At 52.8% G+C, this 25176-nt stretch overlaps 4 protein-coding genes across 4 annotated transcripts; 3 read left to right on the top strand and 1 right to left on the bottom strand.

Annotated features, from left to right (window-relative positions):
• Positions 1–341: 341 nt before the first annotated feature.
• COCSUDRAFT_39981 (P-loop containing nucleoside triphosphate hydrolase protein) lies at positions 342–3112 on the top strand (the record flags this gene model as incomplete). Its single annotated transcript, XM_005650173.1, has 8 exons — positions 342–429; positions 631–798; positions 990–1077; positions 1335–1480; positions 1669–1759; positions 1867–1960; positions 2270–2512; positions 2960–3112. The coding sequence occupies 8 exons, from the start codon at positions 342–344 to the stop codon at positions 3110–3112; spliced, it is 1071 nt and encodes a 356-aa protein (XP_005650230.1).
• Positions 3113–4310: 1198 nt separating this feature from the next.
• On the bottom strand, positions 4311–8841 carry COCSUDRAFT_60700 (hypothetical protein; the record flags this gene model as incomplete). Its single annotated transcript, XM_005650172.1, has 10 exons — positions 4311–4625; positions 4879–5545; positions 5729–5936; positions 6205–6388; positions 6653–6823; positions 7030–7120; positions 7261–7541; positions 7759–7946; positions 8257–8295; positions 8601–8841. The coding sequence occupies 10 exons, from the start codon at positions 8839–8841 to the stop codon at positions 4311–4313; spliced, it is 2385 nt and encodes a 794-aa protein (XP_005650229.1).
• Positions 8842–10167: 1326 nt separating this feature from the next.
• Positions 10168–11927, top strand: COCSUDRAFT_60699 (ribose-5-phosphate isomerase; the record flags this gene model as incomplete). The annotated part of the gene is made up of 5 exons (XM_005650171.1): positions 10168–10384; positions 10544–10671; positions 10789–10867; positions 11262–11474; positions 11842–11927. The coding sequence occupies 5 exons, from the start codon at positions 10168–10170 to the stop codon at positions 11925–11927; spliced, it is 723 nt and encodes a 240-aa protein (XP_005650228.1).
• A 799-nt stretch (positions 11928–12726) lies between these two features.
• On the top strand, positions 12727–24880 carry COCSUDRAFT_35346 (5-methylaminomethyl-2-thiouridylate-methyltransferase; the record flags this gene model as incomplete). The annotated part of the gene is made up of 7 exons (XM_005650170.1): positions 12727–12819; positions 22487–22675; positions 22896–23029; positions 23169–23397; positions 23711–23946; positions 24278–24454; positions 24718–24880. The coding sequence occupies 7 exons, from the start codon at positions 12727–12729 to the stop codon at positions 24878–24880; spliced, it is 1221 nt and encodes a 406-aa protein (XP_005650227.1).
• Positions 24881–25176: the final 296 nt, after the last annotated feature.

Raw genomic sequence — 25176 nt, 5'->3', positions numbered from 1 at the left:
AACATTAAGTATATAGAACGATCTCTATTCTGGCAGACTCCATTTCGGTTGTTGAGTGGTGCTCGTAGACTTCAGAGAGGCAAGTGCATCTGGCCGTTGCAGAGAACTCTTTTTTTTAGTAAGATTGCCGGCTCGATAATTGATTGAGTAGATGATACACGCTATTTTGGCCCGCACGATCAGAATATACCCGATCCAGATCCCAGTCTGCTCTGATTTGGAATGCAGTATCATCAACTAAGCATCACCTCGTCAGGAAGGGCTTGTTGATAAATCTGCGTAAATCGGAAAGAGGGAGTGGAAAAGGCTTCAAAGAAGGCTACTTGCCAGGGGAAGATGACATGGCTGGCCTGTTGGGGAGCCACCGAGGAGCAGGCACCAGTGCAGAACGCATCCCCTCAGTCCGGATCCTGATCGTGGGCAACGCAGGTATAAACCCGCAGGAAGCAAGTAACGGACCTATGATAGCATTCATGTCAGGCCTCAGGTGCGAGCTGAGCATTCATCAAGAGAGATTACGCAGCACCAAGCCTCACAGACTGCAGATGACCATCAATTATTTCAGGAAAATGATGGTTGAAGTGTTGGCTGTCCAGTGTGAATGAGAATGCGTGTCATGCTGCGGTGCAGGCGCCGGCAAGACATGCATAGCGCACCTCATGGCAACCGGCTCCCCGGCTAAAGGCGTGCGCCAGACTGTCGGCTGCAGCACAAGTGTCGTGCTTGTGGAGCCTGCAGACAGTGGCGGCCTGAGCGATGCGCGGCAGCGGCCGATTTTCATAGAGCTCTGGGACATTGGTGGGTGCCCCATTCCCTGGGCGCTGATCCTCACAGATGCACGAATGTCGACTGTGTATTTTATCATGCAGGTCAGGACAAGAATGTTGATCAGAAGGTTGAGGACCATGCATGAATGTGCAGCTCGGTAATCCGAGGTGATGAATCAGCAAGGGTGTGGTCAGATAAGAGATGTGCTGGGTGCTGCGCAGGTGCACATGAGCGGTATAAGACGCTGCGCAGCAGCTTCTACGCTGACATTAGCGGCGTCATCATAGTCACTGACTCAGCCTCCAGCAGGTGCCATACCCATGCATCTTCTTGCCTCCTCGCACTCGACCTCTACCTTGCTCCCACCAAAACTACTAGCGACAGAGATTGCCTGTCAACCTGGACCCAATCTCGTCTGAATGATTTGTGAAAAACGATACTCACAGAGGACTTCCTGCAAGGATAGAGAAACATATCATAATTTGCAGCGAAGGGATCACAATAGTCACAGCATGTGAGTATTACAAATACCCGTCCTCTGATTGCATTGGTGGTGCCATGATCAGGTCGCAGGCGAGCGTGCGCAAGTGGGCGGCTGAGGTGGCGGCCAAGGGGCGCTTTGTGGCGCCCATGCCGCCAGATCAGGCGGCGGCCAATCCAGGCTCGCTGCCTGTGCCCTGCCTTGTCATCAATAACAAGGCTGACCTGCGCGGTGCGCCCCTCGCTTTGTCTATACGTCTTGGACGCAGAGTGATGCTTGTTCTGTACTATTCTCTGGGCATGAAGGCACATTCACTCATCCACACATGTACGTGCGTGCTCCATTCTACACTGTGGTGTGCTGCTACTGTTCTAACTGCAGGAGTAGGTCTAAAATCTGACGGTCTTGATCGGGCGCAGGAATGGGGATGAGGCGAGGCGTCTGGCTGAGTGGGTGGTCCAGAGGGTTCCTGGTCTGGCTTGAAACGATCATGCGGCAGTTCAAATTCAGGTGAGAATCTCATTAGGATTGATTTGCATGCTCTTGTGACGATTCCCTCAGCCAAGAAATAATCTGCTGCTGGCGATGGCTTACGAATGATATGCTGCTGGGCGCAGGAGAAAGCTCAAGACACTGCTGCGGCCGGCATCGAGCAGTGGTCTCTCAGACGAAAGGCTGGCAGTAACCGTCATCAGCGCTTCAGCTGCGCAGGTGATGCGATCCCTTGCTTGTTGGGGTTGCTGCTCACTTGCCACCTCGCTTCATCGGTTTCAGGCCCTATTCAGGGCCTTTCCACCTCTCTTGGTGCTTCTCACAAATCAGCGCTGCATATTGTGGCGGAATCTCTGTCGGAATGGAAAGCAAGGCGGTTTTTTAGACATTGTCCGCACCTTGGGACTGCTGATCTGCATGCTTCTATTTCATGCGCGAATGGGAGCATCATCAATAGCCTGATTTTTCAGGGCTTTAATTTCGTACTCAACTTGGCAGCGCATCAATATATGGTGCATATTTCGACAGGGCATCATTGACGAGGCGGCCGTGGACGGCTTCTTCGCGGAGTGCATCGCGCGGCGGCTCAACCCCGGGGCGGCCGGCGCGGGGGCGGCCGCCGCGAAATTCGTGCGCCGGCCGACCAGCGGCGGTGCCGGCGGCGGCGGTGGGTCTGACTTTCAGAGCGCGCGCAAAAGGCCGCCCATCGCGCACTCTCCCTACTCGGCTGACGGGCCGCCGCCACCGGCGTATTCCCCCTCTCCCACACCGGTGAGTACGTAACTGTCATGTAACAAATTGCCCCACACATTTTGCCCCACATAGAGCTCGTCCGAGGCCTAAGGGTCCAGAGAAGTACTATATTCCTCCTTTCTTGCTGCACTAATATCCTACCCTGCTGGAGTATGTGATTAAATTCTGCAATACTAGTGATACTTCGGCTAGTACTCTTGCTTCTTGTTTCTCAAACTGCGCAGAGTGTCTGGGCAATTCTTTATCTGCAAGTAAGGTTCTGGGTGCAAGTACAGTAGTGCATCTGCCATGTTTCTGGCTTGTGAGACTCATACCAGATCATGTGGACTGGGGACTTGAAAAGAGAACAGTAGGCTGTTTCTTTATACGAGAGTGCAAGGTACAATTTGCGAACACAAATTCATTGGACCTCTGTTGGACAGGCAGGCAAGCAAGAGTGCACATGACATCCAATTGTTTGTGCAGCAGCTGCCAAATGGAGGCCCTCACAGCGCCAGTTCTTGGGGCGGGTTCAGCCGGACTACTTCATTCCACAGCACCATGTCTTCCACTGGCGACTATGGCTGGGCAGGAGACCATGGTCACAGCGCGGTGGACGACTCGGACGACCTGGTTTGATGGCAAATTGCATTTGAGCAGCTGAGTACACGTCAATAACACATGGAAGAGATTGTTGCATCTTCTGCAAATGAGGGCAGATCAACACATCTGTAGATTCATGCAAAGGGGCTGCGCTTGACTACAAGCAGTACCTGTTGCGGACAGTACCATGTGGCTTTGACTCTGCTGCGGCCGGGTGGATCCGGGATTACTTGAATTGATCCAGCGCTAGTTCCGAGTGACTCCAAGGAGGGTGTCAGAGGTTGCTTCCCAGCAAAGCACACAAGCGCTTTAATTAAAGATGTGAATGATTGCCAGAGTGTGCTATATTCCTTGTAAATTCCTTTGGTTGCTACAAATGTATACTGTGCTGTTGCAAAGTAGCTACCTTGCATGCATGCAGCCATGGCTGCTGTACTGCAGATACTGGTGCAACGGCTGGCGAAGATGAGATTGTACTGTCCTCGTGCATCCCAATCCTACCAGGCAGCATCACTGCAACGAGCTGGTCAATCTATACTAAAACACAGCACAGATCCTATGGAGCTGCACGTTGAGGGCGGACACTGAAGTAAATTTCTTTGGTTAGCTATTTTATTAGGGGATCCTCCAAGGTGCCAGAATATCACCCTTGAGCCTTGCGCATTGTATATCAGCCGCAACACCTGTCCCATTCGAAACTCTGTAAGGGCAGCCTTGCTCGCAGTAGTATAAAGAGATACTTCAGCTGCAGGGGTCATTGGTTTGTCAGGTCGCAGCATGTAATGCTTCTCCACCGAGGTTGGGGCACGCATTTGCCTGGAAACAAAAGCTGTGCGGGGCTGCAGAGCGCCTGAATATACCTCCATTCCATCCAGGGTGCATCCCCATCTTATTTGTTACAGCACGCCACAAAAACCCATGCTTTCACAGGTGCAGATGTGCCAGGAGAGCACCCTCCACTCTGGCAGTCTGCTGCATGTGTGACCAGCCATCATTGCTGCGCTCAGCATGCAGAATGTCATGAAGCAGAAGCGTAAGCAAACCCTCTGCACTATCTAATAAGCGTCATGTTCAATCAGCCTCCACACGTTGCAACTGCCATTGAAAGTGGTTGCAGACATGTTCACCATATATCCAGCATGCGCCAGATAGGTATTGTTCAACCACCTGTTGACATCATGCCATTGCACGGCTACTGTTTGCATGTCAGCTGCTGCAATCGCTGTATCTGCGCTTAGCAAAAGGCACGCTGCATGCGGGCCAGCATCGGGCCGCCCACAAGGCGTGGCACACGCAGCGTGCGTGCGAACCAGCCCTTGCATGGCTGCCCCATGTATCGGTGCCGGGAGCCAAGCGCTTGCTGGACAAGGTGTCTGGCACCTGCACTGTGCTCCGCCATGCGCGCAGCAGGCTGCACTGCAGACCGAGAAACCCTCAACGTGTCCCGCGCCTGCCTGAGGTGGACGATCTTCACCACGTCCGGCTGGTCCACATACTGCACCAAGACACGCTCGAGCTCCAGCTCAATTAACACGTTGACGAAAATCACCTGACAAAAACCACACAAGGCTCAGTCGCCCACCCAATTGCAGGCTTGGCTGAATGCCATTGTACCATCATAGCATGCTACTTGGCAATGCATGTGAGATGACAGCCACAGATGCAATTAGAGACGGAATCTTGAAACATATCAGTTAATGGATCCATACATATGATCCATACACCGATCGGACCTTGACGTGTCAGCAGCAATAAGCAGTATAATTGCTGACAAGCATACAGCAGTAGCCACCATTGCATACCTTGTCAGGCTGCTTGTCTGGCCACTTGGCGAATCCTTGCATTGCCCGCTGGAGCTCTTCGTCGGTCTCCGCCTTGAAAGGTGGCAGTGGCACCTTCCTGGGGCGTCCAACTCGCCGCTTGGGGCGCTGCAGATTGACAGCAAAAACTTGACAGCTGTGCTGCTCGTGATATTTCGCACAGCGCTCTGCGTGCTCCCTCAATGATGCAGCTGAGCCTGCTGAGCTGAGCTCGAAGCCAGTGCTGAGAGGGCCGTTGCCAACAAAAATGTCCAGCCTCCTCAGCATATCATCCTTGGTTGCACCAGCATAGTCGCTGCCGCTGTTGCGCTCTGACAGGGCTTCCTGGCCAGGGCTGCTCGCTGACACGGCTATGCCAGCACTTGTGCTGTCCTGGCTGCCTGCAAGTGTGTCGCTGGCCATGCTTGGGCTGCTGCTGCTGGCAATTGAGGCTTCATACCTTATATTCCGCACTTCCACAGCACGCTTCAGCCGCAGGGCATGGAACAAGACAGCGCTGCCAAGCACAAGGTGCAGGCCCCGGCTGAACTCATGCTGCAATGCCCATTCTAGGATCTGCTGTCCATCGGCTGTCTTGACGTTCTCTTGCTGCAGTCTGCTGCCGTGAAACTGGCTCAGCGCATGTAGCAGGAGGTACTCTCCTAATTCCCTGCTCGACAACGCAACAAAGGGATAAAGATTCTGAAAATGCAACACTAAGCCTTACTCTAAAGCCAAATGTAAGACCGGTATGCAAGGTGAACAGATGAATGGCTTGTCATAAAGCACCACGAGGAGGCAACTCCTGCCTAACCAGGGATTAGGTGCAAGTATACGGAGGTCGCAGGTATACCGTGCAGATGGCTCTGTTGGCGGCGCTGGCAGTTGCGGCCAGTCGGCCATGGAGGCGAGGGCGGCATTTAGCATGGCTGCAGCTAGCAGGGGGGACGAAACTTCCATCCAGTGGTGGTCCGCCGCAGCCACGAGCCGGACAACGCCGTCGCAAAGCAGATCATACTCGGCGCTGCAGAGGCAGTCAGGATCCGCCACTTCATGTCGCCCTGCAAGCCGATGCCTGATTTTGCGACACTCCCAATTTCACACGCCAGGAAAACTGGGTGCATTGCCATGGATGGGAGCATGGAGTCACGTTGAAGCCAGTGCTTACAAACTCGGCTGTGATTACGATTTTGTATTTGCTCTGGACAGTTTCTTGTGCAGATGTTAACACACCAAAGGAAGAAATGACCAAAGCACACAAGCGCCTCACTAGCGCATCTCTTGATAGTTGGCCTATCCACTGACATTGCACTTGCGGTCAGGGCTCACCTGTCAGTAGAAGGTCTTGCACGATTGCCTGCATGATTGGGTTGGAATCATCCACAGAGCTCAGCATGCGGTCATACGCTGTGCGAATTCCCACTGCCAGACCCCGTGTCAGAGCAGGCTGCATGGTTTTCTCCCAATTGTTCAGATTGTAGGCTGTCTGTGTGCTGAGGTATCCTTCATCCAGCTGCAGCAACAAGTAGCAGAAGTGAGCTTCTGAGTCCACCAAAAGTTGGGCACTTCTATTAGACAAGAAACAGTGGGGACGTCTCGAGACTCAATCAGCTGCCCACACAAAATCCTTCTTTCTCTGAAATCTCAGCTACAAGTGCCGGACAACAGTTTGATGTTGACCAAAAGTGCAAAAGCAGCACCCCATTTGCTCGTCCCACAGCAACACAGACTTATGGCCCAGAAAAGCCTTGATGACTCACAGACAAGCACCACATACCTCGCGCAAGCAGAGGCCGGTGAGGCCCTTGTACCCCTCTGTGTAGCTCCAAATGGCATATGCCCAATCCTCAATAGGGTCATTGAGCTGCCCGCCGCGCGCCTCCACTAGTTGGAGCATGAGCTCACCGATCTCAGCAGGCACAAAGCGCGCGGGAGACTTGGCCCCTGCCTAAGATGAGCACCCACATGGTAAAATCTTGCCCTCTGGCTGCTCACGCTTATGGACAGCCACATCAAAGAAGCGCACAACATTATGACTGAGCCACTAGATTAAATTGCTCTTCCACTATACTTAAAAGGCTGTGGCGCATTATAGCGGTCTGCTCAAAGAGGAGAATGGGACCAGCAACATTTCAGTGGCAAGTAGATCCTCACCACGGCGAGTTTGGACCAATAGTCGCCATCCAGTGCATCCGTGATGGCCGCCTTCAAGCGCGGCGTGCCCACCAGCATCTGCCCAGCTAGCCTGCCCCAGATGAAATGACACAACTCTTAAGCATCGCTGCCAGGGCAAAGCCACGCTGCAAGAAGCTAAAATCATGCTGCGCTGAGAACATGCACGAGTGCTTACTGGGCAGGTGACTTGTCGCGCGTGCGACAGCTCACCTGCTCTCTTGGAGGCGTGCTTGCGACAGCGCACGCACGCAGACAAGCCAATCTCCTAAGACGCTTGAAAACTTGATCAACGAGTCGCAGTCGTCGAACACAAATGCCACTAAAGGACCGGTAGGGCGCCGCAGATAGCTCTTAAACGTATCGTAGCACGACTCGCCCTGATCTGGGGTGAGGCCGAGCTTGAGAAGGATCCCCCGCCAGATGAGATCTGAGTCACGCGCGCGGTTGAGCGCAATTTTGTTCGCCACCGGACCCAGGTCCAAGTACACCACCTGTGCAAGCAGCAAGCATCAGGCAGCACCTAGTAGGCTTGAGAAGGACAAGCACACCTGGCAGCTCGGGGAGGGAGTGCATCAACAGTTTGCTGCCATGTGAGAAGCAGATAGTCTTGCATACAACAAAGCTGAGCGTTGTGTATTCGCCACCATTGGCAGATGGCTGAATCAGATCAGAACAACAAGCATGAGGACAGCCCACCATGCACTGCACCTGGATGCCGCGCTTGCGTAGGCGACGGCATACTGCCAATGAATCTGTTGTTTTGCCAGTCTTACGAGACTCTTCGTAGATGACGACCCTGCCCGTGTGCAACTCGTCTGCCAGGAACTCCACTAGGGCGCTCTCCACATAAAAGTGTGCACTCGGGATGGCGGTGTCATTCGCCACAGTCCGCTTCTCTTCACATGCAGCACACCGCAAGCTTCAATACGTGGTTGTAAGGTCAGCGCTAGTGGACGCAAAGGTGTGCATCATGCACACGAGAGATTCAGTATTCCCACTTCCCAGCCACCAACACATGGTGGAGGGTGCATATTTGAATACATGACTCTCGGCAACAACCGCACGGTGCACCCAGTAGCAGTGTTGCAGACATACACGTGTTGGAAACAGACACCAAGAGTCATCAAGATATGGCTAGTCTTTCCTCGCATGACAAATCGCTGGGCACGTTAGACAAGATTGGCAGAAGCATATAGCAAAGCTCACCTATCTCTTGAGACGCGGGATCCTCCATGAAAATTGTGCCTGCAATGCCCAACATACCTCAAAACCATGTATGGTTTGCCATGTATGGCAATTCTGCTGCAATACAGCACGCAACAGATGCGGCAGTCCAGCATGCAAAGCGCACGTGCTGCCAAGCAGGTGATGCAGAATGTCAGATCCCAGCAACAGATTCTCAATGCAGGCCAAAATAGTCCAGCGTCCACAAAGTCCAAAGCAGCACCAGCAGGCACTAGAGCTGGAGGTGCAACTCTGCGCAGGGCTATAGCCTGACTCCGTACTCGACTCTGACCATGGGCAAATGTTGGAGATCAAAGCACTCACACCGTTGCTGTAGGCCAGCAGCGGAGTGCGCTCACCTGAGCCGGGCAGCTTGGCTTCCAGAGCCCGCATGTCTTCCAGGAGTTGCTTTTTCTCCTCCTTGAGGTCCTTATAGACCTCCTTCAACTTGGCCTCCAGATGTCCATCCATGGTGCTCAGCCATGCGTCCTTCGCAGCCTCCACCTCGGCAGTCAGAGAAGCGGCCTCGTTGTCCAGCTGCTCCAGCCGCTGGGCCAAACCACCCATTCTGCACAAACAGTAGAGATCCTGTTGGATTCCTGTATCAACGGTCACAGAGCTCCAGGCTGCTCGGCAGCAGCAATTCAGCAACAGGCAGTGGAAGGAAACTGTCCTACTTCAGAGAGGCAGGCCAAGGACACATCTTGGCATGGAACACACACGAGTGCAAGATGAAATGAAGCAATAAATGCAATCTTGATTCTTGCAATTGCTGCTAATCTTCATCTCAGCTCTCAGGCAACTACACAGAGTCTGCTGCAGCACAGTCACCTGTGCAGCAGAACAATGGTATCAGCTGCACTGACCACACTGAGGCTTCTCCACCGCACGCGTGTTCACAGGAGAGCCTGTCCTACAATCATCATCCTGCAGAGAGCAGCGCGGCTTGCATTGCCTGCTGCGCATCCGTAACCAACCCACTGACAGGCAGCCTCAACGCCAGGCTTGCAGAGAAATGGAGGCAAACCTTGTTGACTCACAGAAATCTACAGAAGTGCACAGCCAAAACAAGATGAGCTGCCCCTTGTCCCAAAGACATCTGCCTTGAAGGGCAAATCTGACGGTTCAGGAAGGTCTGCTTGTGTTGGGGAATGAAGAGCAGAAACGCCAGAATCTCCAGGAGCGTCCAGTGCCACCTGGAGGGGCAAATGTCTACGATGATAACGCCAATTGCAGCTGTTAGGTGTGCTGGGACAACTGTGACATGAAGCCTGCTTAGGTCTTCCTGGGATAAATCCCAGAAACAGAGTGTCCCAGACACGCACTGCACACTAGCCAGGCACATCTGAAGCAGTTTGTAGACATTTCTGGAGCATTGTAAACACATACAAGGTCAGGTATGGAGTTCTGCTTTGCTATAGAAAGAAAGAAAGAAATTAATAGAGTACGATGACAGTCTTCAACTTCGCCGTCAGGGAAACTTCCGTCAGGAGAAACTCCTCTACCTGGCAGCGATCCTGCTGATGACTGACGCCTTGAAGCCCACCACCCTGTTCAGCACCGAAAAAAAGGAAGAAAGGTCAAAGGATGGAAGCAGGTACGAAGGATGAGGTCTGCAGACGTACGAAAAATTCCATATCACGTGAAATGCCACAGTGGCATCCACGTGCGCCTCCCTCACTGTAGACCTGTTCACATGATCAATTCTCGCCCACGAGCCCTTGAATTCACATGTGTTGAGTCGATTCTAATATATTCACACGGCAATTGCCACAAATGACGAATATCGGCGCTGCACATTTGTCAAGCATATCACAGCAGGCCAGAACGTCTTTGATACCGTTGCTTGCTGGACGCAAGATACGATCGCTCAGGTGTTCGCACATGCCCACAATGGCCACAGCAGAGGTGAAGCTTAGTCAGGACGAATTGAAAAAGCAAGCTGCATGGAAAGCTGTCGAGTACGTGACGAGTGGCATGAAGTTGGGCCTTGGGACTGGGTCCACAGCAGCCTTCGCCGTTGACAAGATCGGGCAGTTGCTCAAGGATGGTACCTTGAAGGACATTGTAGCCGTCCCGACATCCATCCGCACCTACGAGCAAGCCCTCAGTGCGCCTTTGCTCCTCACCGCCAGATGCTTTACCACTGGGATCTGGTGTCAAAGAGAACAAGAAATCGCAGAATTTTGTAAAGTAGCGATGAATCACGGATATATAAATGGAAATTTTCATGCTGGACGCGTCTTCACAATGTCGAACGTGCATGCAGGTCTGGGCATCCCACTGGCAACTCTGGATGAGGTGTCTGAGCTGGACCTGGCGATCGATGGCGCTGATGAGGTGGACCCCAACCTGCACGTCGTTAAGGGCCGCGGAGGAGCCCTGCTGCGTGAGAAGGTGATGTATCTCTGCTGGATGCTTGTGCTGCAGGATAAGGGGGAATTTGCACACTGCAGCTTACTGTCAATGATGGATTGCCCCAATGTTCCATCTAAGGAAGGATGTGGTGTGCAGATGGTGGAGCTTGCCTCCAAGAAATTTGTGTGCATTGTGGACGAGTCAAAGCTCGTGGAGGGCCTGGGCGGCAGCAAAGGTAATCAGCAGAGAGTCACCTGCATGGGTGCAAGTTTTTGTTCCCATGCTGCTCTTTGTGTTCTTCTCTGGCAGCACATCATGACCTGCATGGACGCATCTGTTTCAATTTCATGCTGAACATGATTTCTGTCCTGGCCTCTGCCCTGCGCACAACCATCCCTGCATGCACTTGCTCGGCCAGTAGCACAGCAGCAGTCTTTGGCAGAAGGGCAGTGTTGGTCTGGTTGCCGTGTTGCCTGATACCTCTCGCACTCTGCTTTTGGGGGGCTGTGGCCTTTGCTTGCTTGCCATACCCTTGCATTGCCTTGCATGTCTTGCTCTCTCCTTGGTCAAGTTCAAACCAGATCGCATCAAATCAAAGGAGAATACTGCAAATCAAATATGTGTTCCAGATGCGATGCCTGTGGAGATAGTGCAGTTCTGCTGGAAGTACAACCTCAACCGGCTGCAGAACCTCCCAGAGCTCACCGGCAATGTGGCCAAGCTGCGAATGGACGGCGACAAGCCTTATGTCACAGACAACTCCAATTACATCGTGGATCTGTACTTTGAGGACCCCATCAAGGACCCCCACGCTGCTGCAGAGGCCATCAGCAAGCTCACAGGTGCGTGCTAGTGTCAAGTGCTGACATCCCCGGGGGATCCACCCCGTAGTTGGGCCTGTACTTTTGGATTCTGGGACGGGCTTCTGGTATGCCCAGAACTCCCTTTGCCACAGTAACATTGCTACATTTACTAGGCAGGTCTGAAATCCCTGGATTGCCCAGGGGCATTTAACACTACTGTCTGGGCAGCGGTGATCTCTGCTAAGGCCCCGTCAATTCCTGGCAAGTGTACAGTTGATTGTGCTTGTATGGACATTTCTGAGAATCTGCATTTTTCGTGCTAGTACTGGTCGACACAGCTGTGGGACACTTAGTCAGCCCCGAGTGTGCTGGAATGATGTAAAGTCTATCTCTGTCTGTCTCACAGGAGTGGTGGACCATGGGCTCTTCCTGGACATGGTGGATGTGTGCATCGTTGCGCGCTCGAATGGCATTGAGGTCATGGAGAAGTGAGAGGGTGTTTGGAATGTCTTCCAAGGGCATGTGAGATTGACTTGTCAGCCGACAGGTAGCACGCATTCACAATGACCATATGGTCAGCTGAGGATGCCTGCAGGAACAGAGCGTGTAGAGAGTGTGTGCAGACTCGAGTGTCAAATTTTTTGATGTTGTCCCTTTTGTCTAAATTCAGAAATTCAAAAGTTGACGCAACTGAGTCCTTCCATGCAGCCTGCCATTTGTCCTTGTCTATGCTGTTGTGCGAGAAAGTGTTGCTATTGCATACACCATATAAATGCGCTAGCCAGAACAGTTGTTCATATGTCAGATACTTACAACAATCATGATGAAGGAATCAACTTGATTTTGTCAATGTGCAAATTGGGACTTCCACTGCGCGTATCAGGCCACTTTGCATGAGTTACTTGCCGATGCAAAACTCGCTGAAAATCGCATCCAGCACATCTTCGGTGTCGATGGCGCCGGTGATTTTCCCGAGCGCTCGAGCTGCGGCGCGCAGCTCCTCGGCCGCCACCTCGACTTCCTGCCAGCTTCCCTCGTAGCGCTGCAGCGCCGCCACGCACTCCTCCAGCAGCTGCCGGTGCCTCAACCTGCGCAACTTGAAACTCGAATAAAATTAAATGCATTTGTATGTTCTTTGTGCGGCTGTGCTGCCATGGAACCACCTCCTACATGGCACTTATATGCTAAATAGAATCAAATTTGGTTACTGAATTACTTCATGGCGGGGAAACATCCTAAAGCAGAAACATCCTAAAGTCTTCTGGGTGTTTAGAAGTTGCCAAACCTGGTAATGAGCGTGCTGTCTCCATCAGCTATGCCGTCACCGGCCACCTGCCTGATCAGGCGCCCCAGCATGACCAGCAGCTCCTCAACACCCTCTCCTGTCTTGCATGACACGCTGCAGGATGGCGGCGTTGCCTCCTCTTTTTCTATTATCCCCTGCCCGCCAGCTGACGCCTGTTCTGGCTTGCTGCTCTCTGATGATGCGCTTTGAGTAAGCTTGATGCTCGCTGCTTCCCTGGCTTTTTCACGTGGGCCTGAGGCGTTGTGAGAGGAGCTCCGAAGATCGCTCTTGTTGTACACAACGAGAAGTTTCGCGGGTTGCTCTCTTGAACCCAAGTCAGGGCCCGCGCCCTGTCCCGTCTGTTCGTTGCTGGAAAATCCACTGGCTGTCTCTGATTGGGTATCCCTAGCGTCTGCATCTGACAAAGAGCCCAGAGAATCAGAGCTGGATGCCTCTGCCAGGAGCAATTTTAAGCTCTCCATGGCACTTTCCATGCTATCATCAGAGAATGACGCATCCTCCGTCCCTGACTGCTCACTGCTGCTGAGGTCATCTTGTGCCGTCCTCACAGTGTCGGCGGCGGTCGCAGTGTCACAGGGAGCTGACTGGTCGAGGACGAGCGCGATGATGTCAGCATCACTCATTGCTGACCTGGCGCGCTGCATACCCGCCACCTCGATCGCATCGCCGCTCTCGCGCAGACCCGCTGTGTCCACCAGTGTCACCTGACACAGCATTACTGTCAAAATCAGCTCTGCCCCACTCGCATGAAAACGCTTGAACAATTTTCAGCAACAACACCCATCTTGTCCTGGGGTTTTTGCCATGTGTACAGTTTATATCTATTCCTGAACCTGCCATGTAAATTGAAGGCAGAGTCCGAGCATATAGAAAGGAGGAAAGCAGGAAGTATGCTGTCTTTCCAGTGCTGGAAGAGAACAGCGCCGTGTTGGGTGCTGGCAAGCCTCGATGGAGAAGGGAAACACACGGGAATGCCTGTGGTGCAGGGGCCCCAACCTTGAAGCCTTCCAGCTCAACTGCAACCTCCACAGCGTCCCGGGTGGTGCCAGGAGTGGGCGACACGATCGCGGCATCTCTTGCCGCCAGCATATTGAGCAGGCTGCTCTTGCCCGCATTGGGCGGGCCCACTATCGCCACCTTCACCCCTGACCGGATCAGCTCGCCTCGCCTGCAGGAGTCATGTCCTTTCTACTCAGTGCCACTGCCTTCTTCCCAGTGCACTCACACTTCCCCACAAAATTCATGCATGAGCCACACCCATAGCCCACCAGGCGAGAAGCTGCTGCGACTGCGCACCTCCTTCCGTTGCTGACATGGCATGCCAGCTCAGCGCGGACGGCCGCCACGCGGGCGCGCACGTCAGCGGCCACGTCGGGGGCGATGTCTTCGTCCTCGCCAAAGTCGATGATGGCCTCGGCGGCCGCCAGGCATCGCAGCAGCGCCCCCCGCCACCGCTCGTGCCGCCGTCTCATCTCCCCGCCGCTCTGCCGCAGCGCCTGCGCGCCACACGCTCCTTAGTAATATTTTGGCCCATAATGAAACACAGAAAAAGGTGCAAGGACCTTCCTGCAAATCTGCTGCACCACTAGTAATATTCAAGGCCATGATGGGGGACAGGAAATGGGCAAGGGGCTCAGTGTAATGCCTGTTGTAGCAGCTGGAGGGGCCTCGCAGACAGGAGCCACAGCCAGGGGGCATTAGTATTCTTGAGAGTGGGACAAAGCATAGCTGGCTCTTTCAAACAAGACATTTTGATGCTTGTGAGGAGCGCTCCGGGTGGGCAAAGCGAACTGTGAGATGCCAGCTTGCCTTTTTGCATCTCCTCGCCTTCGAGGCTCGGGGACAGGGCAAATTTTTCTGCACCAGAACAAGCTGGTGCACGCTGTGGATTCATTTCCGGCATGTACAGGACGGGTTGTGCTTCAAATCTGAAGTGCACGTCCATGGCTGACTTTAAAAAAACCACTATACTTGGCAATTCGAACTCCGTGACTACCGGCCGCATGAATGGGCATTTCAAGTAATCACTGCGGATCATTGAGGCTGAGCCAACCTGCCTGCGCTGCGCGTCGGTCTCTGCAGCCACCAGATCAGCCAGGCCCTCAGCTTCGGTCAGGTCCAGCTTGCCGTTGTGGAACGCGCGCATCGCAAACTCCCCGGCCTCGGCCGGCCGCACTCCCGGCAGCGCATGCAGCGCGTCCAAAACGGCGCGCACCGTCGCTGGGCCGCCGTGCACGTGCAGCTCCACCGTGTCCTCCCCTGCATTTGAATTGAGTTTTGCTTGTAAAGCCTCAACAACGGCCTCAATTTTCAAATCTGAAATCTCGAATTCCCTGGCAGTCTTTCCTCGACCTGAGTAAACCGCCATTGTGAGGCAATTAAACTCCTGGCCAGAGATCAGAAGGTCATGAAGTCAATGCGCCCTCCTGCAAGTCCCTGGAAGCAATCGTGTGGTCGCTAGCAACCAGATTGCCCTGAAGCACCTGTAAAGCTGGCGGGGCCTGGGAATCGCAGCACAAGGCCTCGGTCCAGCTGCTCGCCAGAATTCGGGTCATGCAGGCTCGCCAGAGCCTGCACAAGGACCACAGCAATAAATTACACTAGCTGCACGATATTCCCATTTGCAACGCTTGTTATGGGACGACGGAGGTCACCAGAGGATAGGATACAACATGTTCGCCCCATTTTGCATGTTCCTCACTTGCGCCTGAACAATGCCTGCAAGGACTTACATGGTGAGTGGTGTAAGAAGGTGGATGTTAGCATTCTGGGGCACACACCGCCATGCGTGGCTGAGGCAGAGGCCTTCCCGGCTGTAGCAGCCGCTGCAGTGCAGAATCTAGCCAACCCCACAGAAGCAGTCAGCTGCATACTTTAATGCAGAGATCACTTTGCATGTGCCAGCCCTCAGGGAAGACTTCATCAGCATGCTGAATGCACCAAAAAGTCACTGGAATTGACATAGGAATGGGCTGGCGAGGTGTGAAATGTGATTATAGAAGACTAAAGGAGAGGAGGAGTACCGTGCCCCTGTTTGATTGGGTCTTGCTTGGATCTGGCCAATCCAACAAGGTGTAGGATGTGGCAGCCTTAATTGCAGCTTGTCTGCAGTACTTACCTTGCCTTTTGGCAGGAAAAGCGTGTAGCATTTCTATTATAAAATATGAGAGGTAGCTGCGCGCACCTGCTCTGGGTCCAGACAGCCGGATGACTGCGACTCCACTGCGGCCAGGGCCCGAGCTCAGCGCTGCTATGGTGTCGCGAGCATTGTTCTCAGGGACGGCTTCAAATGCTGCCGCTGTTGCAGTGGCGCAGCAGGGGCCGCTCTGTGTCTGCATCTGCCTTGATGCTGAGACAGGATATGCTGCCAGATCTGTGGCTGGTGTGGTCGATGGAATACATGTGGCGGAACTGGCAGGTGCAGCCAGCGGCATGCAGTACGACTGCGTGGGTCTGAGTGGCCACTTGCATTTTGCAAGGCTCTCCACAAGAGGCAGCTGCAGGCCCAGTCTGGCAAATAATCGTGACAGTGGTGAGCTCATACAAGGCTCCTTGTTTCTATATCCACTTCATCAGTTTTGGGCTGTACCATTCGTGCGTGAACCTGTCTGTCTAGCCTGGTGCTTGTGCACATCTGAAGATATCGGCAACCGGCAATTCGACCTCTTCTGTCACTATCGCTAGCTCTCGTGATATGGAAATTACTCCGAAAGCTCATCTGCATATTTTCTGGCCCTCCGATAGGCTGTCAAAGTTAATGAAGGCGATGCCCAACCACATGCTCGCAAGCTGCAACACTGCAAATTCCTCACTGGACCAAGATAAGAACACCTTTGTATTTCAACTATCGCAAGAGTTTGTCACAAGACTCTCCAGGGTTTCCTCCAACAGCTCCAGAACATGTCTTCATCTGGCCCAGATTTGGCACCGGGGCGAAGCTTCCATGCAAGCGGCAGCTGACCTCCTTGGACCTCTCCGACAGCTCAAGCGACGCTCTCACTACACCTTTGTATAATAGGTGCTGGGGTGCTGAATTGTGCGAACATCTGATCCAACAAAGACTTGAATATAGCTGTATACCGTGAAAGTCGTTGTACAAAGGGTGTCCGCGAGATGGTGGCCACCATGAACGGGAACGGTGCGCACAAGACCATCGATTGCACGCAAACCGATGTGGCCATCATAGGTGGTGGTGTCGTGGGAGTTATTGCCGCCAACAGAATGCAGGAACGAGGCATCCACTACAAAGTCATAGAGCGGCAGCACGACTTCGGTGGCGTCTGGCATTCACATGGCAACAACCACAGCACGCTGCAGGTGTGACTATGCTCACACACACAATATTTCAAAATTGAATGATTTTCTAGATGAAACTTCAGTCATACCTGGTTGCTATTAACCCGTCTTCCTTCTTCCCGGAGGAGAACAGGGAATACTTGCAGCATGTTGCCCTGGACACCTGCAGGAGAAAGCTAGTTCTATTATCGTATCGCCTCCTTATCTTCACAACTACTTCTACTCAGTACACACTGAGACTAACAGCCGCGTCAGTAAGCTTCTCTTCCCAGCATTCCCTAGCCTATCACTTGACTTCACAAGGGTGAGTGCTGCTGCTCAGGCACCGGAGCTGTCTTATCGCACACACCCCAAGTACCCTCTGGGCAAGAAGGGGCCGCTGGAGCAGATCACCGGCAATGCGGTGCTGACGCGGCTGCGCCAGATGGCGACAGACCAGGGAATCGACCAGCACACCGAGTTCTGCAGTGAGGTGGAAACCATCCGCCAGCAGGACGATGAGTAAGCTGCTAGTCATCCTTGCCTAACACCAATCACTTGCCTTCACTGGTGTCACAACATGTGACATTGCACATGTCATATTGTCACATCCTTGCACAAGTTGCTTGCTGCATATGGGGAGCAGGAAACATGACTTGCCTGCTTTTCTGGACACTTCTTGACTTGCCCAGTGCAAATTGCCACCCAAAAGTTCTGCCTGATCTCGCTGTTTTGCCTGCCCCCTACACATTTCTGTATAAGCCTTTCAGCAATGCCCTGCTGAAGTGCTTGGCTCGCTTTCAAGCACCAATTCAGAGCAATGTACTTGTTCCAGAGGCGCTGGAGAGTTCAAAACTAGTGAGCTGACCTTCAGTTGGTGTGCACGCAGCTATCTGCTGGTCATCAGGGATGTGAACACCCAGAAAGAGCGCCACCTGCTTGCCAAGCACATCATGATCTGCCACGGCATTCTGGGCCGCCAATACACCCCGGAGGTTAGAAATCTACTGAGCCGTGATTACTGTTAATGGTGGCCCATGCACGTTCACCAGTTTCTACATGGATGCGTGCTAGGATTTCTACACAGGTCAGGTGATTTTAGCATGTTTGGTGCCTATCAAGCTGTGGGCGGTATGTGGAAGTAGTTCAACAATAGGTTGGAACAGTGCTGTAAGAATGCAAATTGCTTGAAGCACCCAGCAAAATCGAGAAATATACTGACGAACTCAAAAACCTTTGCAGGAGCGCAATCTGGTGATCGCGAAATCCTTTGAGAAGAGCGGCGGTGTGTTCACCATGGGCGGCCGCTGGAAGGGCAAGGACTGCGCTGTCAGCGGCTCCGACATCAATGGAAAGGTCTGTCTCGACCCTCACGGCACTTGAGCATTAATAATAACTCCTGGCATCAGTATCAGCCCATTGTCAAATGATTGTGCAGCCATTGGTGGCGCTTTGTTAAATGCCATCTGCCAGGCATATAAACTGCGTGCACAAGCATCATGCGCATGAGGCAGTGAAAGGATGCATGCATGCGGAGCTGGTCTCTCTTGTCAGTGACTGACCCTCGCCTCCTCACAGCTTTTTCTATTGGATTTGTTTAGTGTTTGAGTGACACAGGAAACAGGCCACGAGAACCATCACCTGCATGAGATTATAAAAGGATGCTTAGGTGCATTCAATATTACGGAATTCAAATGCATTGTTCGAATCTATGCGCAGGACGTTGTGGTGATTGGCGGCGGCGCGTTTGCATGCGAGGCGATGCGGGCGGCAGTCCACAACGGCGCTGGCAGCGTCACTATGGTCACCCGGGAAAAGTCAAAGTGAGCCCCTGGCCAGCATCCCAGTCAGCCCTCAACTAGCAATCTCTGATGACCCTGCTATGAAATTTGTATAGACTGCTGATTGAGAGCGGTCTCTCAAGCATGCTTGTGGACAAATCTCTCCCCAATCTCGCCCAGATTCTCAACAACACTGCACAAGATAGGTTGCTTGTTTGCATCGGTGCATCTGCACAGCCTTCACATGGTATTACTATTTATGAGCCTCAGCCCAAAGCAGAAGTTGATCCTTCAAGCCCCCTGCTGATCCCACCTGATGAGTTTCCAGGGGGTGAGTCACCCGGGTGAGAGTGATGCTGTGGCGCATGCAGGTGGATCATCCCCTTTTCCCGCCAGTTTGTGTCGAGCGCGATCGCATTAACTCCCCTCTTCCCCTGGGCCTGGAAGATGGCGGTGCTGAAGTGGTGGCTGACTAATAGTTACTACAAGCCATGCGGACTCGGCCACCTCATTCCCTCAGGCGGGCCCAAGGACATGAACTACACAGGTGCGCGCTTTCTATGACTTATAATCTGGAATGAGAATCCTCAGGACTTTAATTTAACATATTCTGGGAACCTGCATGCCTGTTGCCATGCATGAAATGCTGCAAAGGCCTTATTTTCTTTCTCGTGATGTCAGCCTCTAGCATGACTGTTCTTTCTCTCATCCAGAGCAGCATCAACGCATTGAATAATGATTTGGATGACTCACTGCAAGAATGCATTGCACGTATTATGGCGATCGGCAAGGCAGCTTGTATGAAGAACGAGACGATTGCCTGGCTATCTTCCTCTGTAAGTCACGAGCAGTACTGCCCTTGGAAAGCACTCAAATCACACATCAAAAAATCATTATTTCTGTGCCATGACCGGCCTGCTGTTCTGCCCTGCAGGCCAGTCGCACGACGGCTTTTTCGAATTTGCGCGCGATGGCCGTGTGAAGCATGTGCTGGGCACCGCTGTATTTGTCAATGAGCAGGGGGTGCAATTGAAGGACGGCACGCTGCTGCCGGCGCACATGGTAATCTACTGCGGAGGCTGCGAGTACCAGGGCTCGCCACCCTTTCTTAAGGGGCTCAACCTCGGTAGGTTACCTGTCACTTACCCGCCCTCAAATCTCTGTATGGCGTGATGCTCTGCCGGACATCTAATGACAATATGCTTGTGCATTTTTGACTTCAAGCACCGCCATACAGGAAGGGTATTGACAAAACAAGCATCATGGCGCAGGAATGCCATGCATCTGTTTATTTTTCTATTACTGTTGTTGTTATTGCACGCTTTTCCTGCCAGGAGGCAAGGTGTGTCCTGTGGATAAGCTGCAGGGTGAGCTGCCGAAAATGCAGCCCCTTGGGAGACTCGCCAGACCCAAGCACTAAAATTGTCATCGAAGACACCAAGAGAATTCCCCCTGCATGCACAGGTTTTGAGGACCTGCACAGCTTCGCGTTCCTGGGCAAGAGCGGCCGCATCGGAACCGCCAGCGATGGTCTCTTCTCCTACGTCCCCGCCGGCCCCAGCAAGCAGATCGACATGTTTCTGCACGCATACGACCTGCGCGCACAGGGGCGCCTGCAGGTCAGTCACTCTTTTATCTTTATAAGCTCCAGGGAGATGTATGTATGTGACCCCTTGTGTATTTATGGGTTCTGGGGAGCAAACCTCTGGACCCTGAAATTCCATGTCCACATTAGAACACCTGGTAGGGGAGGCAGGCAGGCCTGGCTTGGCCAGAAGGGCACTCATGCTCTTGATTATTGATAGGCAGCACAGGCACAGTTTTCCAATCGCAAGGCCGTGACCTCCAAAAGGACTGCAAGGGGTGATTGTGCATGTTGCAGACAGGTTGGAAAAGGGCATTTCCTTTCGTTTCTAGAGATGTGCAGATCATGATCTGAGTCTTCCTGCAGTTGCATGGACAAGTGGAATGGGTCTTACAGAGAGTCTGTCAAGGCTTGCATGTGCTTGATCATTTCAGTGTGTGACCAAAGGTGCATTGCTCTTAATTGTGGCAGGAGCTGCAAGCCGAGCTGGAGCACACGCCGATTCCCCACGATGATGTCATCGCCAAGGGGCATCGCACCGTTTGGTACACCTGGTTCGAGACCTTCCAGCCGCGCTCCAACCTCTCCTGCCTCTTCGAGGTCCGTCAGTGCTTTTGCACCAAAACTGATTTGCAGATGTTTGCATCACAACAGCGCTCTCTGTGAAAGTAATCATCGCCCACACAAGACGCGTCGCTTTAATTTCGTCCCGGACAATTCCCTTGCCTGCACGGGATGCATGCTAAACCTGTGCTCCGGTTGCATGCTGTGCTCTCTGCTCATGATGCATGTGCCGGCTTGAATGAATCAAGTTTCGGACTATGTAATCTGTGATGGATGATGGGTGCTTTGCATTGTAGCCATAGTGTTGGACAAGTCAAGCAAGGGCCCACATTTTGCATGTCAGAAGCTGACAGAGCACCGTGACAAGTTGTTGAGCGATCTCTGCATGTGCTGGTGTGCAGCTGCGCAACAAGGCCTACAAGAGGGTGATGTCAGCGGGCCTGTCACCGTGGGGTCAGCGCTGGCTGGCATACAAGCTGGTCTGTGGCGAGCTGTTTTTGTGGAATCTGCTGTGCGTTCTGGGCACCATGGAGAAGTTTCACAAGTGGCGCATCTACTGAACTTGACGGGCACGGGGATTGCCTCTCCCCGGGTCAGTGAAGAAGTCCAGGAAGCCAAAACAAAGGGGGGAAGCCACCTGAAACGCCTTGCAACATATGTGGAGTGTATATGACAAGCGGGACGGAGAATAACCTGTCATTTACCAGGGCAGGTTGCATGCCAGCTGGGAACAACTTGCCATATTAAATATGGCATATTTGGTCCAACAACAAGCAAGTGGATTCCAGCATGTCTGCGTCCAGTAATTCGATCATATTTTTATACAGATATTCTTTCTGGAATGCCACGCCACGCCAAGATCCGAGCTAGACTTGCAATTGCACCTGCATTCTGAGATCAAGTTGACTTCAGTCAAACCAAGGTTCCGGAAGTCATGTCGGGGGGCAGGGGAAAACGAGCTAGCAGACATGGTTGTCTTGTGCTCTAAAGCGTCCATTTCGAGTGTTTGATGATCTAAAACAGCCCTACCTTTGTTCATGTAGACGAAGACCTAGGCCACGGGTACTGTAAAGGTTTGCAGGTTGGCATTTGGTGTTTTATAATGGCACTCGCTTCTCTGGGTAGCATCATAGTAAGAGTTCCAGGATCAGCGCACACGCCTGCATACGACATTTCTAGAAGACGAAATTCTGTACCTCAGATCCTTTCGCAGATTTCAGAATCCTCCAATCGTCCTGTCGCATCTGCAACATCTTCGTCCAGTGTAGCAGAGACCCTGGGCGGAGCTCAGAGACTTAGCGATGCCAGCTTGAGTAGTTTATTGGAGTCAGCATATGATTCGGAGCCATTAGAGGCGGACCAGTCCCTCCCGCAAAACGCAGGGCTTCCCCTCAGTGGGTGAGTACCAGTTGCATTTACAGAAGCTGCCAGATGTGATCGTCTCTCACCACGTCTTCAACTATTACTCTTTGAAGCTCTGCAGACGTTTAATTTGTAGCAGAGGCATGACATCACATGCTTGGTGCACCACAGGTGCGAGGCAGATGGGCCAAGGTTGCGAATAGCACTTCTGCTCAGTGGAGGCGTGGACAGCAGTCTGGCGCTGCGCCTGCTGAAGGCCGCTGGACACGAGGTTACAGCTTTCTATTTGCAGATCTGGTTCCAGGAGGACTTCAGGAACTACTGGGACGCCTGCCCTTGGGAAGAGGATTTTGCCATCTGCCAGCAGGTTTGCAGCTTGTTGCTCTTACATTGCTTTTGTCAGGCAAGTAGTAGTTTTGTCATCTAAGGTACTCCAGACTGACTTCCTGCAACAAATGTACAAAGAAAGGTTCACAACCAAGGTGCCATGGATTTTGTGCTTTCCTTGCTGCATCCTGGTGGAGACAGAAATGCAGTGGTGAAGCTTCCAAATGGGTGCCAACCTGTGCTTTATGGGGTCTGGACAGGTATGCGAGCAGGCAGGCGTGCAGCTGCACACAGTGCCATTGACAGAGCAGTACTGGCAGCGGGTGGTCTCCCACTGCCTGGCGGAGATCAAAGCTGGACGCACCCCCAACCCGGACATGCTGTGCAATTCCAGGTATGCTTCTGTACTGCACAGATTGAATCTCTGAGAATGGGACCACAAGGGTCCTCATTGAGGATTCATGGAAAACATTAGCTGATTCGATAGATTGCGCAGATCTTTTGCTTTGACAAGACTGTTCTGATGTGCGCAGAGTGAAATTTGGAGCCTTCTACGAGTACTTGGAGCAGCAGCACGGCGCAGGTTTTGACAGAATAGCATCGGGCCATTACGCGCGCATAATCCGAGACCCTCAAAACCCCTCGGCCCCCGTAGAATTAGCGCTCACCCCTGACCCTATCAAGGACCAGACATACTTCCTGGCCCACCTCACGCAGCAGCAGCTGTCCCGCACCATCTTCCCTCTCGGACCCCTGACAAAGGTACAGAATATTCTTTCTCTTTCTTTGTGTGTGCATGCATTGTTCGGCTAACGGTCACTAAGGCAGCGCAAGCTTGCTCCGCATATGCAAGCCTGCGCGTGGCTAACTCTGGCATGGTCAGGGGAGTGTAGTTAAGCCTGCATTGAAGCAATGTTTGCATCCCAGAAACTGCACTAGAAGACTTGGCACGTAGACACAGCAGCCGAGACCCTTCACACCCACCAATTAAGCAGGAAGTATACACATAGCACACAGAGTCTCATCCGCATTCCTTTGCTTAGCACAGGGGTGATTAACCTTTGGGCATGTGCAGGGGGAGGTACGCAGGTGGGCAGCTGCGCTGCAGCTGCCAAACCAGGCGCGGCGGGACAGCCAGGGGATCTGCTTCCTGGGGAAAGTGCGCTTCTCCGAGTTTGTGCGCGAACATCTCGGCACCTGGCCGGGGGCGATAGTCGAGGAGGAGACCGGGGAGTTGCTGGGGCATCATGAGGGTTTTTGGTTTTACACCCTCGGCCAGCGCAAGGGTATTTATCTATCGGGAGGGCCGTGGTGAGTCTGTTCTCACAAGCCAAGCCTTTAAGCATTGGCACACTCTGACTGCTTTTCAGGAAGTATATATGAGGATGTCAAGCTACTGAAGGTGTACAAGTCTGAGGGATTGCAAACTGTAATGCAGCGGCAGAATCTAGGCAAGAGCTCTTGTGCAACAGTCATTTTCTTCTCAGGACCTCTCACACAGCTTGCGTTTGCATGTTAGAAAGCACAGTTGCGTTGCCTCTAGTGGCAAGAGGTGAAGCCGTGCGGCATGGCCGGAACCCTTCATTTGCAGGCGGGCTTCCAACCTGTATCACCAAAAGCTGACATGGCATGATCTGTGCAGGTTTGTGTCTCGCAAGGATCCGGACGCGAACGTGGTGTATGTGTCCCGCAATTACTACGATGAAGACAGGCGGCGGGACAGCTTTGTCTGCGGTGGTTTCAACTGGATCGCCCTTGAACGGATGGACCCGGCGCGGCCACTTTTCTGCAAAGTGCGCCATGGGCCCAACATGTACAGGTATGCCCTTACTAATGTTACACCCTTGACCTTGCCTTGTGGTCTGCATGTCAATGACTGTGCGCCTGCTCAAAGCCCTTCCCAATTCTGCTGCTATTTTTTGTTCCTGGATGACTTTCTCATGTCCCCCTCTTCGTCCTTGAAGGTGTGCGGACTCCTTGAGATTCCCTGCTAAAACCATGTCATGCCGCATTTTGAACATGAGGACGATGTCCGGCTGTTGAGAAGACTTTTGTGATTGACGGTGGATTTGTATGTGACAGGTGCACAATGGAGGAGCTGCCAGGTGGCGAGGCACGAGTGGTGCTGGAAGGGAATGATCAGGGCTTGGCTGCTGGCCAATTTGCCTGCTTCTACCAGGACGGCGTCTGTTTGGGGTCTGCTGTCATTTTGCAAGGGCAGTGTTGTGATGACCGTGGTTCCTGAGGTGACAGGCAGCTTGCATATGACCTAATTAGGCCTGATCATCTATAAGAATGTGCAATGTAATTCCATTGGTGTGGGAAAGGACCTTTTGGTGAGTCATTACAGATCTCGCATCATAAGAAATCCGATCGGAAGGTTCTTTGGATTCCCCAGCGCGCAGTCACCGCGGGCCACCAAAACATCACACGTTATTGGGTTTGGGCTGGTGCTTTGGATTTTTCTGACAGGGCTCTGGTCCTCATAAATCTATGTGCCACATGGACTCCCACAGTTACTAGCGAGGTCATGGATTCCTT

This window comes from Coccomyxa subellipsoidea (genome assembly GCF_000258705.1).
Source record: "Coccomyxa subellipsoidea C-169, whole genome shotgun sequence".
In the NCBI taxonomy this organism is placed as follows: domain Eukaryota; kingdom Viridiplantae; phylum Chlorophyta; class Trebouxiophyceae; family Coccomyxaceae; genus Coccomyxa; species Coccomyxa subellipsoidea.
This window is presented reverse-complemented; position numbering and strand designations above follow the sequence as displayed.